Source organism: Cyrtonyx montezumae, unplaced genomic scaffold (genome assembly GCF_038088225.1).
Source record: "Cyrtonyx montezumae isolate F1298 unplaced genomic scaffold, pur_monq_1.0 scaffold_2, whole genome shotgun sequence".
Lineage (NCBI taxonomy): Eukaryota > Metazoa > Chordata > Aves > Galliformes > Odontophoridae > Cyrtonyx > Cyrtonyx montezumae.
This window is the reverse complement of record NW_027071936.1, coordinates 41555712-41570839: the sequence shown is the minus strand read 5'-3', so window position 1 is coordinate 41570839 and position 15128 is coordinate 41555712. Positions and strand designations below refer to the sequence as shown.

Here is a 15128-nt window from a genome sequence, read left to right as displayed (position 1 = left end):
GATGTTCAGTGATTCCATGATTGTTACCAGAGAACTACTTTGGTCATTAGTTGTATAGCTAGAACATAAAGCAGGATCAGGGAAGTTGTGCTTCCTTTTACATATAGCTGTAATGTACAGTCAGTGCTACAAAAAAGGAAATAATTTGTATTATACTATTTGGCTTTGTATTTAAGAAGTCTTCTAATGGACATGCTTATAGAAGAACAGTAGAAATATGAAATGTTGATTTTCTGTAATCATGTTTATGCTTCAGATTTATGGATAACCTACAAACTGAGGTTCTAGAGATAGAATTTCTTTCCTATTCTAATGGGATGAACACTATCAGTGAGGAAGATTTTGCACATATTCTTTTGAGATATACAAATGTGGAAAATACATCAAGTTACTTAGAAAACATGCGCTGCAGGATTCCTGAGGAAAAGGTAATTGTTTAACTGTGTCCTGATTCAGCTGAGACAGAGTTGATTTTCTTCACAGCATCTGGTATGGTGTTATGTTTTGGCTTTATGAGAAAAACATTGTTGATAATGTGTTGCTGAGCAGCGGTGTGGGGAGCCAAGAGTGTTTCAGTTTTTCAGTTTCTCTTACGGTTTTGCCAGCAAGGGGGCTGGGGGAGCGCAAGGAGCTGGGAGGGGACAGAGCCAGGGACAGCTGGCATAAAATGGCCAAAAGGATATTCCATGCTATATGACATCATGTGGAAAAAATAAAAAATAAAAAAATTAGAACTGAAATGGAGGGAGTTAGCTGAGAAGGATGCATGCATATATACGTGTGTATATACTCCCACACTTGAGAGAGGGGAACTGAGTGAAAGGTGGTGGGGTGTTAGCTGCTTGCTGGATTAAACCACAGGAGGGCTGCAGTGAGCCACAGCATCTAGTCTCAGTGTTGTCAAGGTGGAAACATAACCTTGCTGGTCCAAAATTCTGAGATTGTATCACCAATTTCTGTAGCACTAGGAATACATTCTGTTCGTAATCTGTGCATTTTACATATTTCAGGTTAATTGCTGACTAAAAAGTAGAATAGTAAAGAACATAAAATTATGTGTGTAGTTTAGTTCGTTATGTGATTTAGTAATCTTTTTGAACTTTATACTACATTTAAGTTCAGTTTAAATGATAAAAAAAAAAGCAAACAAATCTTAAGACAAAAAAAAAAAAAAAAGAAAAGAAAAATTCTAGTGATGAGGTATTTGAAAAATCCTCTTCTCCTTACACGGACACCTGAATGACATCTCTTCAGAAATAACGACACGCTTTATCTGTCTGTATTATAGTCATAACAGTGGATCACTCATATGTAGTTATTAATGGCTGTGTGATTCTTATTAATGACTGAGGAATGGAAAGAGAATGCAGAGCTGTTTATTTTGTACTTGATTAGATTTAAGAGGCAATGATATGATTGAGAGCAGAGTTCCTGCTTACTAACCCCCTCTGAGTTGCCAGACTGTCTGTTGAAGAGCTCAATTGTAAATTCTAAGTACTCTGTAAAAGGTCTACACAACTTTTAATATACAAAGCCAAGACTGTGCAACAGAAATGGTATAAAGCTCTTTTTTTCCTGGTTCCTTGTTGCATTTTGTTTAACATTAAGATCAAGATTTGTGTGTATAAAAATCTGGATAAATTGAATATAATAAGATTATCTACGACTGCTGTTATTTTTTAAACAGAAATACTTGTTTGAATGGTAAACATGTCTTCCAATAGCACTGTTCCAATAGCAAGTCTTCCACATTAGTTTCCTCTTCTTGATCTCTAATGGGCATATCAGCTGAGAGTAACTTCTATGTAGAATGCTTTGTCAATTGGTTAGAAGCTTGCTTATGTTGCGTTCTGGAAATATCCTGGCACTTTACCACTGCCATATATCTAAATGTCGTATGCTATACATCTGTTAATTAAAACAGAATATTGCCCTTTTTCGTAATGCCATATCGCTGTTTTGGTGAAAGTGTTTTCAATGCAGTGGAAGAAGTTAATTCCTGTGACTACCATCTTGCTTGAGCCTCTCATTGCCCTAGAGGCATTGCTCATAAGTTTGTGCTTTCTTACACTTGAAATAGCATTGTAATTCCAACATTGTAGAATTACTACTTTTTTTCTCTATAGTGATATTCTGCAAAACTAATACAAACCAGAGGATTCCATTTAACAGAAAGTGGGTCTAGCCTGTTAAATAATAAGCAGCTACTTTCACAGCTGGAAGTGTTAACCTTTCATAGAGCTCTATGTAGCAGTCTCTAAAGAAACCTAACAATCATTTGGCATGCTATGATCATGTTAAAATGTTCATCTGGCATGCTGCCTGCTCACATTATGTTTTCTTCCTTTTACTAATTGTATGCCAAGCATCTAGTGATTCATTCTGGCACCTGAAATAAGTACAAATACCAGCTTCTGAAGAAATTCCATGAATTTTAACAGAATTTGTGCACTAATGTAACAGATTTCTCTAGTAAAATGAAATAAAATAAAAATAAATAAATAAACCACTTTCATTTTTATGTGCAAAGGATGAGAAAGGATGAAATTAGTATCATTCTAGCATTAATTCAGTCCTGAATTCATCCAGAGTCTCTAAGATTCTTTCAGTACTGATGTAGAGGTAAATTATCTTATCTTTGGATTGGTAGCTAGGACAAGAGAATAGCAGAGTTAAGTACAAGGAAAGGGGAAAATGCTCATTTGAAAACTTAGCACTTTCATAGAAGAAGTTCTGAATCCTGGTCAAAAGGGAAAACATTTTTTAAAATTTGGACAGGCTCTGCAAGAATTAAGAGTACCAACTGAAGATATGACTAAATATGATATATAAAACGTTCAGCTTAGATTACAGTACTTACATTAGGTCATGTTTATTAATTCCATATAGTTTTGTGAACACACATACATGTAAATGGTTTGTAGTGGTTTTCATTAGTAGCTATTGTAATGTTTATACAAACCTATTCTTGTTCTCAGTATTAATTGTCACATCATAATAATCCTCATGAAATTTTTAAGATGACCTGAGGTAGTAGAGAAGTATTTCTGACTGTGTTTTCGATAAGAATTTGTTATCCATTGCAATGGAAAATAGGACAGACATCTTACATTCTTTACAAGATCCGAATTCTGTACTTCTCATATCAGTACGAACTTTGTTTATTTCAATGACTGTAGTATGTCAAATGAAGTAGATTTATGCAGAGGCAAGGTTAGTTTATTTCTTTGTTGTCACTGCTGATACTTATAATCATGCTAATACACATATTTTTTTCTTCATTAGGGTATCACATTTGATGAGTTTAGATCATTTTTCCAGTTCTTGAACAACCTGGAAGACTTTACAATTGCAATGCAAATGTATAATTTTGCAAGTCGTTCCATAGGTCAAGGTAAGTATTTATAAAACATCAGATAATTGTTAAATTTTTTATTTTTTTACAATGTTACAGTGCTGTCGACTGAAATTGAGGAGGAGACGGGCTTTTCATTCCTAGTTTGTACTTTGGGCATCTCAAGTAAAATTCTGAAAAGGCAAGGACTTTTGCTTAGAGAGAAGTCACAGTCTTAAGAGACACGATAAAGCCTTAGAAGGTCATCTAAGTACTGGATAAACTGAATGCAGAACAATTTGAAATTAAATCCTGCAGTAAAAGAGTTAAGAGGCACTTGATGACACTAGTAAGAGATCAGCTTAAATTAAATGAATGCATCTTTACATAGTGGGTGTCTGAAACTTGCTGCTCTGAGGTTTGTAGAAAGAAACAGTATCAGAAGGTTCAAAGAGGGACAGACTTTTTCACAAGTCATTAAGTGGGAATTGAAAAATATATACCAACTAAAATCCTTAATGCCAGGGGGAGTGCAAGTTGAAGTGGTCAAACTTGTGTACTTGGCCCAGGTAGCATCTCAGTGAGTCTGATGCATTAGCACCTATGTAGTCCTACATCATGTAGCTTTACTAAAATATATGGTTTTCTGCATTCTATTTCCTAACTTCTGTTTCTTGTCAATTAAGTAAATGCCATCAGCATAAATGTAAGTCTAATTATAATAAGATTTTCTGGTTTTGTTATTAGATATAGTATATGTACTGTTATCTTTCATACAAAATATTTGATATTGTGGGCATTGTTTTATAATAGTTGAGAAATACTTGTCTTGGACCCAAGAAATTCAGTCCTGTTTTACCAATATTTTATTTTGAACATGTAAGCATGAAAACTTGTTTGAAGAGATTGCTTGGATTTCAAAGTTTGAACTTCTGCATTTATTTTTTCTTCTGATATTTTCTTCATGTAGATGAATTCAAGCGTGCTGTTTATGTAGCCACAGGTGTAAAGCTTTCACCACATTTGGTGAACACAGTGTTCAAGATTTTTGATGTCGACAGAGATGACCAATTGAGTTACAAAGAATTTATCGGCATTATGAAAGATAGACTTAATCGAGGGTTCAGGGTAAGGATTTTAATTTGAATATTAATTCATTTTACTACTTACTACTACATTGGCCTGTGGCGTGGGTATGTTGCAAACCAATGGTTCATATCTATAAACACATTTTATAGAAATCCTGAAGCAGTCTGTAAGATAAATAATTCCTTCTGACATTCTTGATTTTTTTTTTAAAAAGATACATAGAACACACAGTGTATAGTACACTAATCAAATGGAGATGGTCGATTCACTGCATACTGTCACTCTGTCATTTCTTCTGTATTGTGCAACTCACAGATTGGTATTAAGAGCTCTAACAAGGTTAGTAATAACATATGAGTTATTTTCAGGGAAGAGAGAATTTACCTTTCTAAATTGGCCAGGTCAGGTAAAGGTCCACCATCAGCTGTTTTAAAGCATTATTTAAAATACAATAATTATTTAATAATGAGTGTTGAAAAGAGTTACAGGAAATATATTTTTAATTTAAGGTTACTTTTGGTAACTTTACCCTACACCTATCATTCTAAGTTACAAGAAGCTTGAGGGCAGATATTTACTTGCAGAAAATGTTCACAGGGAGCCAGCTTGCAAATCATATGTAGAACTTTTCCTTTAGGTGAACATACAGGCCTTGATGCTGTCTCCAGGTTTAGTGTAGGAAATTGTAGAGAAATAGGAAAAAAAAAACAAAAGAGTATGATCACTAAATGTCACAGTTGGTTCTCATAACAGGTGTTAACATCTTTAATGAAATGCAAAATGCTATTCTTACCTACAGCTTAACCCCCTAGCTAGACATAAATTTTGAACTTTTAATTTTTCCGTAAGATGTATATAATGATTTCTGTAATTCACATTTCAGTATATTACTTTTGTAATGTAATTTTAGTACCACAGAATTAACTTTCTACATGTAATTTTTAAGCCTTTTGTGTTGCTGAGTCTATTTGGATTACTTTTTATTTTTGTGATATAATAATCTAATTTAAAACTGTGGCTAACAACCACTGTATTTGTGATGAGCTTATTTTCTTGTTGGTCCTCAAATCGTTTTATTATCGTATGGGAATGATAATTGTTTCATAACTGTTTCAAGATGTTCAGATATATGTTTTAATTGTTTACCAATTGTAAGTGTGCCACTGTACGTTAATTTAACCAGAACACAGTCTGCTTACTAAGCAATTCTTGTAAATGTTTTACATGTTTCTACTTCACAAAGTGCATGAAAGAAATCACAAATAATCCCTGAGAATCTATGTGTCATTCAGCACTATTTAAACGTATGCACATATATTTCTTTTGCCTTGGCCTCTTTAAAATATTCTAGTGAACTCTGTAAAAAAAAAACTTTGAAGAATAGATGAGGATGTGTAGATGAGTAGCACTTAACTTTATAAATAATGTCTAGTTTTAATTAGATATTAGATATCACCTGGATTGCAGAGAAGATACAGTTTAGTCCTATTGTTCAGTGACCAAAAATACCATATTCCATTTTATTTTTCCTAAATTACCAACATTCAGGCTTGTTTGATTATTCAGAAACCATTCTTCAGTATTTCAAGACAGCTACAGTAACAAACTTACTGTCATTTCAAGTAAGATTTTTTTACACAATGCTGATTTTTCTGGGAGTGAATAGTGGCCTGTGAACTGAAAACTGTAAAAATTCTCCATTTTATTTTAATAACTCCTTTCTCCTCCCATTTAATTTTAGAATGAGGACTAGAGAAGACACAAGAACTTTCTTGCCTGGAATTGGTGGAAAGTGTCATTAATTACATCCTATTGTTTGTACATGAAAAACTGTAGAATATTTAGTGTGACTAGGATAAGTAAAAGTTTACTTTTTAGTTCCTACCTTGTGGTGTGCTCAAACACTGTTTTGTGCTAAATCAAAACTAACATATCACTAACAAACCTGTGTTAATAACTATGGTTTAAATCCATGCTCAGATTTGGTCAGTTATGTTATACAGATGAAAGAACATTATTTCCATGTGTGCAATAGTTTTTAGTAACATGGAAATTTTTGCCTCGTTTTATAGAAATGTTTGCCTGGAAGAACCTTGAGGTTATTACAGATTTAGCTGAAAGGACTGTGTGTTATAGAAAAGGACATTTTCTAATTATATACTAAGGAAAAGGGACTCAAAGCAAAAAAAAAAAAAGTGTTACGCAGATGCAGTTAAATTGAAATTCTAAAAGATCTGTATCCTGTTTATCCTACCTAAAAGCATAGCCATAAATTTATAAACTTGAAGAAAATCAGGTACTACCCCTTACAGAAACGTCATAAATATTCATTTTAACATGTATCTGTGATTTAAAATGTTTTGAGAAAATAAATGTTTTCAAGACTTTATTTAAAGGAACTTAGTTTAGTGTTTTGAAGCAAACTAGAATATTAAGCTGCCATCAAGTGGTCAGTCAGAGTATTGACATAAACTTAAAAAAGAACAGAAATTATTTGCTGATTGATTTAAAATGTTGGTTTAGGTCTTTTTTTTTCCAGTTTATATGTATGTAAGTAGATTCCCTTTCCATTACAAATTCAGTTTTTAACCTGAAAGATCCGGACCATAATGACTAAATGAAAACCTTTTTACCCAGCTCCTACTATACTGTATCTTCTAGTTATTTGTCACTTAAAGCCATTTTTTTGTATTTTCATGATACCGTTGTCTTATGCTTACCTCTGGCTGCCTTCACATGTTGTCTGCACCTGCGCACTTCTCAATCTTCTGCTCCACAGGGCTACAAACCTATACAGAGGTATACTACTTTCAAATCCTGCGTGAGGAAGGAACTCTATAGCAGATAAATTACGGTATGTGTTAGCTGCCCAGTCTGAGTGTGCTGGCATGCTTGCAGGAATGGCTGAATGTTAAACTGTTGCTGCTTTGTTTCCCATTTCAGAATTCAAGACTAGGTTATTTGATTGTATGCAATGTAGCAGCTCAAAATGTCGTGTTGTGTTTTTGACTGAAGCGTTAGGATTTTATCCTGGAGCTGACAATAATTCATGCTGTCAATGTTTTGTGAGCCAATTGCGATTTCATGCTATGTTTAGGATAGGGGAAAGTATTCTTTTGTAGTTTTTGTTGTTTTTTTTTTTTCCTGTCTGTCCTGTGACCATCTTTTCAGTAATTTCTCAAGCACCTCTAGCCAATAAATATTTCCAGTGAAGACTGGAAAAGCAGATTTTTCTCCTTGAGAGACTGTTAGTAATCTGATTCTACTTTGGTGTGTATAGATGCTTTCAAAAGCAAGAATGTTTTTGCACATTTTTTTCTACACCAGAAGTTTTAAAAACAGGCACTGTGACCACACAGATCACCTTGACTATTTCTGTATATCCACTATATGAATATTCCAATTAAATTGTATTGTGAAGTGTAAAAACTGCAGTGTGAATATTTTGGGGTGAAACTATATTGTGAAACTATCAGTCACACTGTGGATGCAGCAGAAAAGTGTTGGTAGACACTTGGATCTTAAATTCTCTTATATAAAGCAAGAGTTTGTTCCTTTGCAGTTCAGTTTCGATGCCAGCACATTTTTCCTGTTTATAGGCTTTTCAGCAGTTACTATGAGGACTGTTAAAAGCTAATGTAGGTCCCATGTTTGTCAGTTGGAGCCATAAAATCACTGAGGTTGGAAAAGACAGTGATGTACCAGACAAAACCACATAGCCACTCCAGTGAGTGGACCAGTGGAGCATCCAGTGCATCTCATGTGCTTTTGACCCACGTGGATTTAACTGTAGTTTCCGAACTATTTTAAATTCTGAGTCATGATATTGAGGTGCGATATCTTGTCTAATAAACATCTTTAGATGCCTCTAGTTTAAGTCTTTGTTCCCTAACTTTGAAACAGCATGGCAGAAAAGCAAGAAATCTAGCTATACTCAGCTTGATTTTCTTGGATCCTGTTTGTCTGAGATGAAGTCTCATCTCAGAAACTTTTAAGGATTAGAATTGGGCTCCATTTTCTCAGACTGGTAGCTCACTAGTTGATCTGATGTGTTTCTTTTGACCTCTGTGTGAGGTAGGTAAGAGATAATGTATTTAAAGTATTGACCCATTCTGGTGGTATAGCATGCCGTGTATCCTAAGCAGTCATCTTCCGAAGTCTTCATACCATTTTTCCAGGAATTGACATATCTTTTGAACAGGATGTTGTTTTGAAAAGCAGAAGTAAGGATAACTTGGGTTGTATTCAGGTTTATGTGAATCTCAATGACTTGAGATAAATTTCTGAAATAAACTTTCGATTCCTACAGAATTTTCTTTCTTCCTTTTCCACATCTTTAAAACTCACAGCATTATCTAGGTTGGAAAAGACCTTCAAGCTCACAAAGTCCAACTATAAGTCTGACGTACGGAGTTCCTCGTTCCTCCTAATTCTGCTATTCATTAGGTTGTATTTTTTTTTACATTGCCAGGTACAGGCTGCATTGTAATTACATATCATATGCTGTTTAAACTGTAAACTTTTCAAGATTATGAGCAGCTCTGGCAGAAAACTGACAAAGTATTGTATGATCATGATGTTCCCTAATAATTTCAGTGAATGCTATGTGACTGACTGAAGCAAAATTAGCTTAGTGGAAAAAAAGAGAATGAGCATAAAGTTTGAATACCTAGACACCTTGACAAAGACCTGAATTTAGGCAATAAATTAATGTGTTTGTCTGTTGAGGTGCAATAAATTGGATACACATTTATATTTATATAATAAATATTAATATATTTAAAGAAATATATACAGACATGCACTCACACAGTGGAGATTTATAATGGGAGATTTTGTCACTTTGCATAATACAAAGTTATTCTCAAGGAAAATTTTCTAAATTGAATAATGTTATCTCTACAGTACGTGCTGGGAGGCAGCACAGGGAAACCAAATTAATTGAGTGACCTAGTATGGTTACAGGCAGCCTTGCAGGCAGTAGTGTAGAGGTGGCTTGTTAATTTAACCTGCTCTTCCTCCCACCTTTAACTCTCTTGGGTGCTGTAACAAGAATGCTTCTAGTGTCTATCTGGCACCTATCAGATATCTGTTCCCTGTGCAGTGAAAAATGTGGTATAAGCTGCATGTATATGAAATTCCTTCTTCCCTACAGACGTGTTTGTCAGCTACTGCTCATCACTTGAGCAGCTGTCTCTTGTGTATATGAACATATCTTGTTAGCTATTCTGAGTTTGTTGTGGAAAATGATACATAGCTTACAATATTTCTTCAAATCTATTGTTAATATTAAAGTTTGTAGTAAATGTCAGTTAATGGAAATAGAAACTTGAAGCTAAAGCATATGAGAAGAGATATACTTTCTGTGATAAACTTAGATGAGATAGTTGGCATACTTACCACTGATTATACTATAGTTTGAATTGGCACCCTGAAATGATCTAAAACAGTACACTGCCCTCAGTGTTGTGTATCTCCATGTTGCACTATTGCCGTTTACTTCACAGAATATAGAATGCTAAACCCTTGTAATAAATAATTAAAATCTGTCCTTGGGGATCAACTATACAAGCTTGGTGTGATCCAACCAGCTGAGAGTATTCTTACAGAGCTTGATTTTCTGCAGTGGTCTTGCTACAGGGCACAGAACCTGACTTGACATCAGCAGGTACTCTCCTATAGGGCGAAAGTAGAAATCACATTAGCAGAGAACTGACAAGTAAATTTGAGACAACTCTGCTTTGATAGTTTTAAGAAAAGATTATCTAAGAGCAAAAGGTTATTAAGCACCTCTCCTATGGGGACAGACTGAAAGAGCTGGGGCTTTTCAGACCAGAGAAGAAAAGGCTCAAGAGGACCTTGCAGCAGTCTGCCAGTACCTGATGGAGATGTACAAGAAAGCTGAGGAGGGACTTTTTATAAGGGCATGTAGTGATAGCACAAGGGGAAATGGCTTTAAACTAGAAGAGGGAAAACTTAGACTAGTTGTTAGGAAGGAATTGTTTACTGTGAGGATACTGAGACACTGGATCAGGTTGCTCTGCAAGGCTGTGGATCATTCCCCCTATGTGGAGGCATTCAAGGCGGGACTGGATGGAGCAACCTGATCTAGTGGGAGTTGTTCCTGGCTATAGCAGGGAGGCTGGAGCTTAGATAATCCTAAAGGTCCCTTCCAAACCAAACCATTCCATGAAGAAATTTTTAACATAGTCCTTTCAGAGCTAATTTCTAAAGAAGGATGTTAGAGGCCAACTCCACTAGGAATTCCAATCCCTTTAGAAGTACTCTTTGATAAATTATTCATGTGTTCAGTAACTGTCATAGAGATTTAATATGTAATTCCGATTTTGATGACTTTTACAGTACTGAGGATAAATATTGTCGTAATTGTAAAGAAATTGAGATTTATATCCCAATATATTCTTGAATACTTAAAGATCTTTGCATTATTAGAACTATTTGCTAGATAGCCTGAATTCTGTGGGTTTTCTAAATCTGTAATTCAGTTTTTTAGGAAGTAATAATACGTTAAAAAAAAGGGGAGGGGCTATTGGGGAAGAAAATTTCATTTTGAGAAAGACATGATTCTAGCATGGAATTAGAACTTCATTTGAATTTTAGTAATAAACTATCTTCTGTTTTATGATTTGTCATGTGGTTAGTAATATGAAAGCTTTTAGTTTCCATACTTCTCTAATATGCAATGGTTGAATACATCTATCAGAAAAGAAAAAAAAAAGTAACAGGCTCTTTGGGTTTTTTAAACTTAATTAATCTCTAAAATAGATGAAGTGAGAAATGTGTGGTTGCACATTACAAATATAACTGAAAGTTAAAGAACTCAGACTTTTGGTGCTAGTTAGTGCTAGACTAGTTCCTTGGTGCTAGACTAGTTCCTTGGGAAAATATCTGGATACACAGTGGCAGGAAAATGTTCCAATGGAATGTGAGCAACGCATTCTTTCTACAAGTTTAGTACACTGAGAGTAGATACAATAATGATGCATACATTTAGAAGTAAATGAACAGTTCATGTAGTTCAGTGTTTCTTGTTACTGATTTTCACAAATATTTCTCTGAACTTGCTTAATAAAATAAAAAGGAAATGCATACCTTAGAGCACTAGTTTTTCAACTGGATGTGCTTTTGTTAAATAACACAATACATTTTGCAAGTAATGGATTTTTAATAAAATCGATCATAAATCTTAACTAAATTACATTCTTGTAAGTATTGTTTCATTTGAAATCTGTGCATGTGAAGCAGTTATACAGTGGACATTCGTCCATGCTTGCTGAAGGTTAATGGATACCCAACAGTGGACATGACCACAGTGAGGTGGTTGGTGGGTGGTTTACCTCCACTGGCGCAGATTTTTAAAGTGCTGCATGAAGGCTCTTGTTCATCACCGGTGAAAATGCATAGCTAATGGTGGTGATTATGTTGAAAAACAATATTTTGTGGCTGAGAATCATCTCTATTAAGAAATATTATTGTACTCTTTGTATCTGTTGTAGTTTCCATGGAAATAAATAGGAAGCATTACTTTTGGAGTGACCTACAAAAATTCCTCTTTCTTCTTTAGCCTGTTTCTTGCTGTAATATTTAATCTTGCTCCATCTTTGTGTATATACTATCAAATTAGTCTTCTGAACTGTGGCATAGTGGAAGAAATAAGAACATCCAGTGTTTCTTACAGACAGTATACAGCCCAGTGATACTCTCAGGCCAGCTGTAGGCCTCTATTCAATGGACTGTTATCCATGGAATCACAGAATGGAAGAGACCTTAAAGCTCAGCTAGTTCCAAGCTCCCTGCCATAGGCAGGGACACCTTGCTGCCATAGGGCCCATCCTGGCCTTGAATACTTCTAGGGTGGGGTCATCTGTGACCACAGTATTTATTAATGTTACTGTTCTACAATGCTGTTTAGGATTTAAGGTAACCTAGTGTAAAGAAGCATTCTTATCACCTACCTAGATTTCATTTGGCTGTTGATGATGCCTCAGTTTCATGAACATCAATAATTTTCTGTTTTCTTTATTTTGTGTTAGAGGTGAACTTCCTAGTGCAATGTCAACACAGAGAAGGAAGAAACATAACTATAGAGTAGGACATACTTGAACGAAGAGGGAGCCCTTTCTTAAAGCTTTTGATATAAATAGATAGGGTATTAGTTGAATGCTAATTGTGTGCTGTGAGGTGAGGATGTGTTTTTAAAACTTACCTTACATGTAGATTTATAACCCTCATGTTAAGTACTTTTGGGCCATTGAAGTATTTGATCTTTCATGATTTTTATACTAAGACATATGAAGTCTATATGAGTTTGAATAAAATTTAATGTATTATTTAATGAAATTTTTTTTTTCAATGTATGTTTCTCACTTTTCACAGGAAGGTCCCAAGTATGGTTGGAAGGAATATTACTCTTGTGTGATGACTGTAACCAGTGAACATCTCAGAGATTTATGGAAACAATTTCGGAGACGAGATATGCTGAGATAAAGAAAACAAGCAGGATTTTGTGCACTGGTTAGAACTGTATTTATTCTTATAAATTCTGGTTGAGGAGAAGGCTAACCCAGGTGAATCATGGATCTTCCAGGTGCAGTAGAAAACACAGGACTACTTTTCCACTAAAAGTATAGAATTCATACAACCACTTTTCAGTGTGTATTTAATTTAAGTGATAAGCTGTAGTCTGATTGACACAAGTCTTTTTCATATGAATACATTTTGAGTATTTGTTATTATTTTGAGATATTTCTCATGTAAAGGAAAACAAAAGTTTTACACCTGGCTAAGCAAACATTTTGGCAATTGAGAGAAACTGCCTATTTCAATTTAGACTGTGAATTTGCTTTCAGAAGGACACTGCTAAATGTTTGTGCTAAATTGGGAATGAGAGAGCTTTATGTAGCATAATAATTACATATGAATTGAATGTACAAATTACTCTTAGAAGTTAACAAATCTGTTACGGTAGAATTATTGATTATAATGTGAAAGATAGGTGTTTACCTAAGAGAGGTACTGTATGAACTATAATGTTCAGATTCTTCAAGTCTTATTCTTGTCTTTATTAATTCAATCGTTTAAAAATTGTATTGATTTTAAGATGTCTTATGTGTAATATGTTGAAGGAAAGTCAAAATATTCAAATTCACGCTAAGTAACACACTTTATAATATTTATTATAAAACTTATTTCCATGTGTATGTTCACTTACCTATTTCTGGTAGAGTAAAATTGTGTTTCTTGTGAATAATGCACTTTTATATGAAGACATGGCTTTGAGTAGAAATTATAGTTGTCTAATTCACTACTCTGGAATGCAGAATCTGAAAAATAGGTAACTTGTGTTTGTGTCAAATGAAAAAGCAAAACAAAACATCAATGCATGCAGCAGCACAGAGCAACACTTACTAATATTTGAATATTACATATCAAATACTAGACATAAATTAGGCCTTTCTAAGGTGATGGAAACTACAGGCAGTCAGTAGCCACAGTGACTTTAATGACATGTGTGTTTAGTTAATACTGAAACATTCATAAAAACATTGCTACATTTGGGTCTTTCTCTTATTTTTTTCCTTTGCTATTCTGCAGCAGTTTTTTTTTATCTTACTCCCTTTCAAGATGACTGTTATACGTTGTGTGTTAGATCTCAAGAAACATGAACACAATTTTATATAATTCCTGAAAAATGTATTTACCATCTTGGGCTGGATGGTACATTTGTGTTTGCTTAGGAACAGTCTATGTCTTGAAAGATTTCAAACTGAATATACTGTAGGGAACCTGCTTTAGCAAGGGTGTTAGACTTGATCTCTAGAGATCCCTTCCAACCCCTACATATCTGGGATTCTGTGAAATCTTTTGTTACTCCAAATGCCTGTAAAAAAAACTTTCTGAAATTGTGTTTAGAGCACATTGTTTAACTGTCATTGTATAACACATGAAGAATATATAGCATCTGTATAAGTACAGCTATGTTCAGAAATGCTTAATGTACTGTAACAATTCTGTTTAAAAATCAAAACAAAATGAAAAGCGGAATTTTTTTTTAAGAAATTTCCATCTAGAAAATTTAACAAGTGCTAATTAGTGTCTTTTTCCTTAGCTTTAAAGAATAAGTGGGCTCAGAAAGCTTTTGAAGGATGCTATTTTAATTTATATTTTACTTAGAAATATCAAATTTCCACCCTGAATTCCTTAAACTAGTAACTATGTAAAAAGAATCAGAAAACATTTGTATAGGGGTTCTTGAATTGACACAAAAGAACATAGATGAGATGTAATCTCTGTGTTGGATTTAGGGAGTCATTAGTATTCAATGTATCATCTTGGTACGCAGAACTGTCTCACTGCTTCTTGTCAGTGTAAGTAAAACCCAATTTGCTGCTTCAGTTATGAAGGACAAAAAAAATGGGAGGAAGGGATAGGGAGTTATTGAAGGAGTTCCCCTCATCCCCCTTCAGTCACTGCTGCCCTCTCCCCAGTGGTCTCCTGTTGGAGTAGGCACCAGCACCATCATCATTTGTCTCCTTCATTACCGTAGGCAATGGTGCACTTTGCTTTTATGGCTGGCTTGAGACAATTTTATCATTTTCCTAACTGTAGTCACTCAGTATAAAATAGAATGTGAGAAGTGTCAGATTAGTTTTTGAGGGTATTTTTTTCATGTTTACTACAAATA

The 15128-nt window shown here is 34.4% G+C and overlaps 1 protein-coding gene across 6 annotated transcripts in view; it reads left to right on the top strand.

Annotated features, from left to right (window-relative positions):
• The window catches only part of MICU3 (mitochondrial calcium uptake family member 3), a 47322-nt gene extending 33377 nt beyond the window's left edge, over positions 1 to 13945 (top strand). For 3 of the 6 annotated variants that reach the window (XM_065737001.1, XM_065736999.1, XM_065736998.1), the window contains 5 exons: positions 257 to 428; positions 3286 to 3394; positions 4305 to 4462; positions 7203 to 7277; positions 12821 to 12906. In XM_065737001.1, the coding sequence (XP_065593073.1) occupies positions 257 to 428; positions 3286 to 3394; positions 4305 to 4462; positions 7203 to 7271 (508 nt within the window). In that variant the 3' untranslated portion in view covers positions 7272 to 7277; positions 12821 to 12906. Of the gene's footprint in view, positions 1 to 256; positions 429 to 3285; positions 3395 to 4304; positions 4463 to 7202; positions 7278 to 12820 lie in introns of all 6 variants that reach the window. The other 3 variants (XM_065737000.1, XM_065736997.1, XM_065736996.1) reach the window with 1 other exon arrangement.
• Positions 13946 to 15128: the final 1183 nt, after the last annotated feature.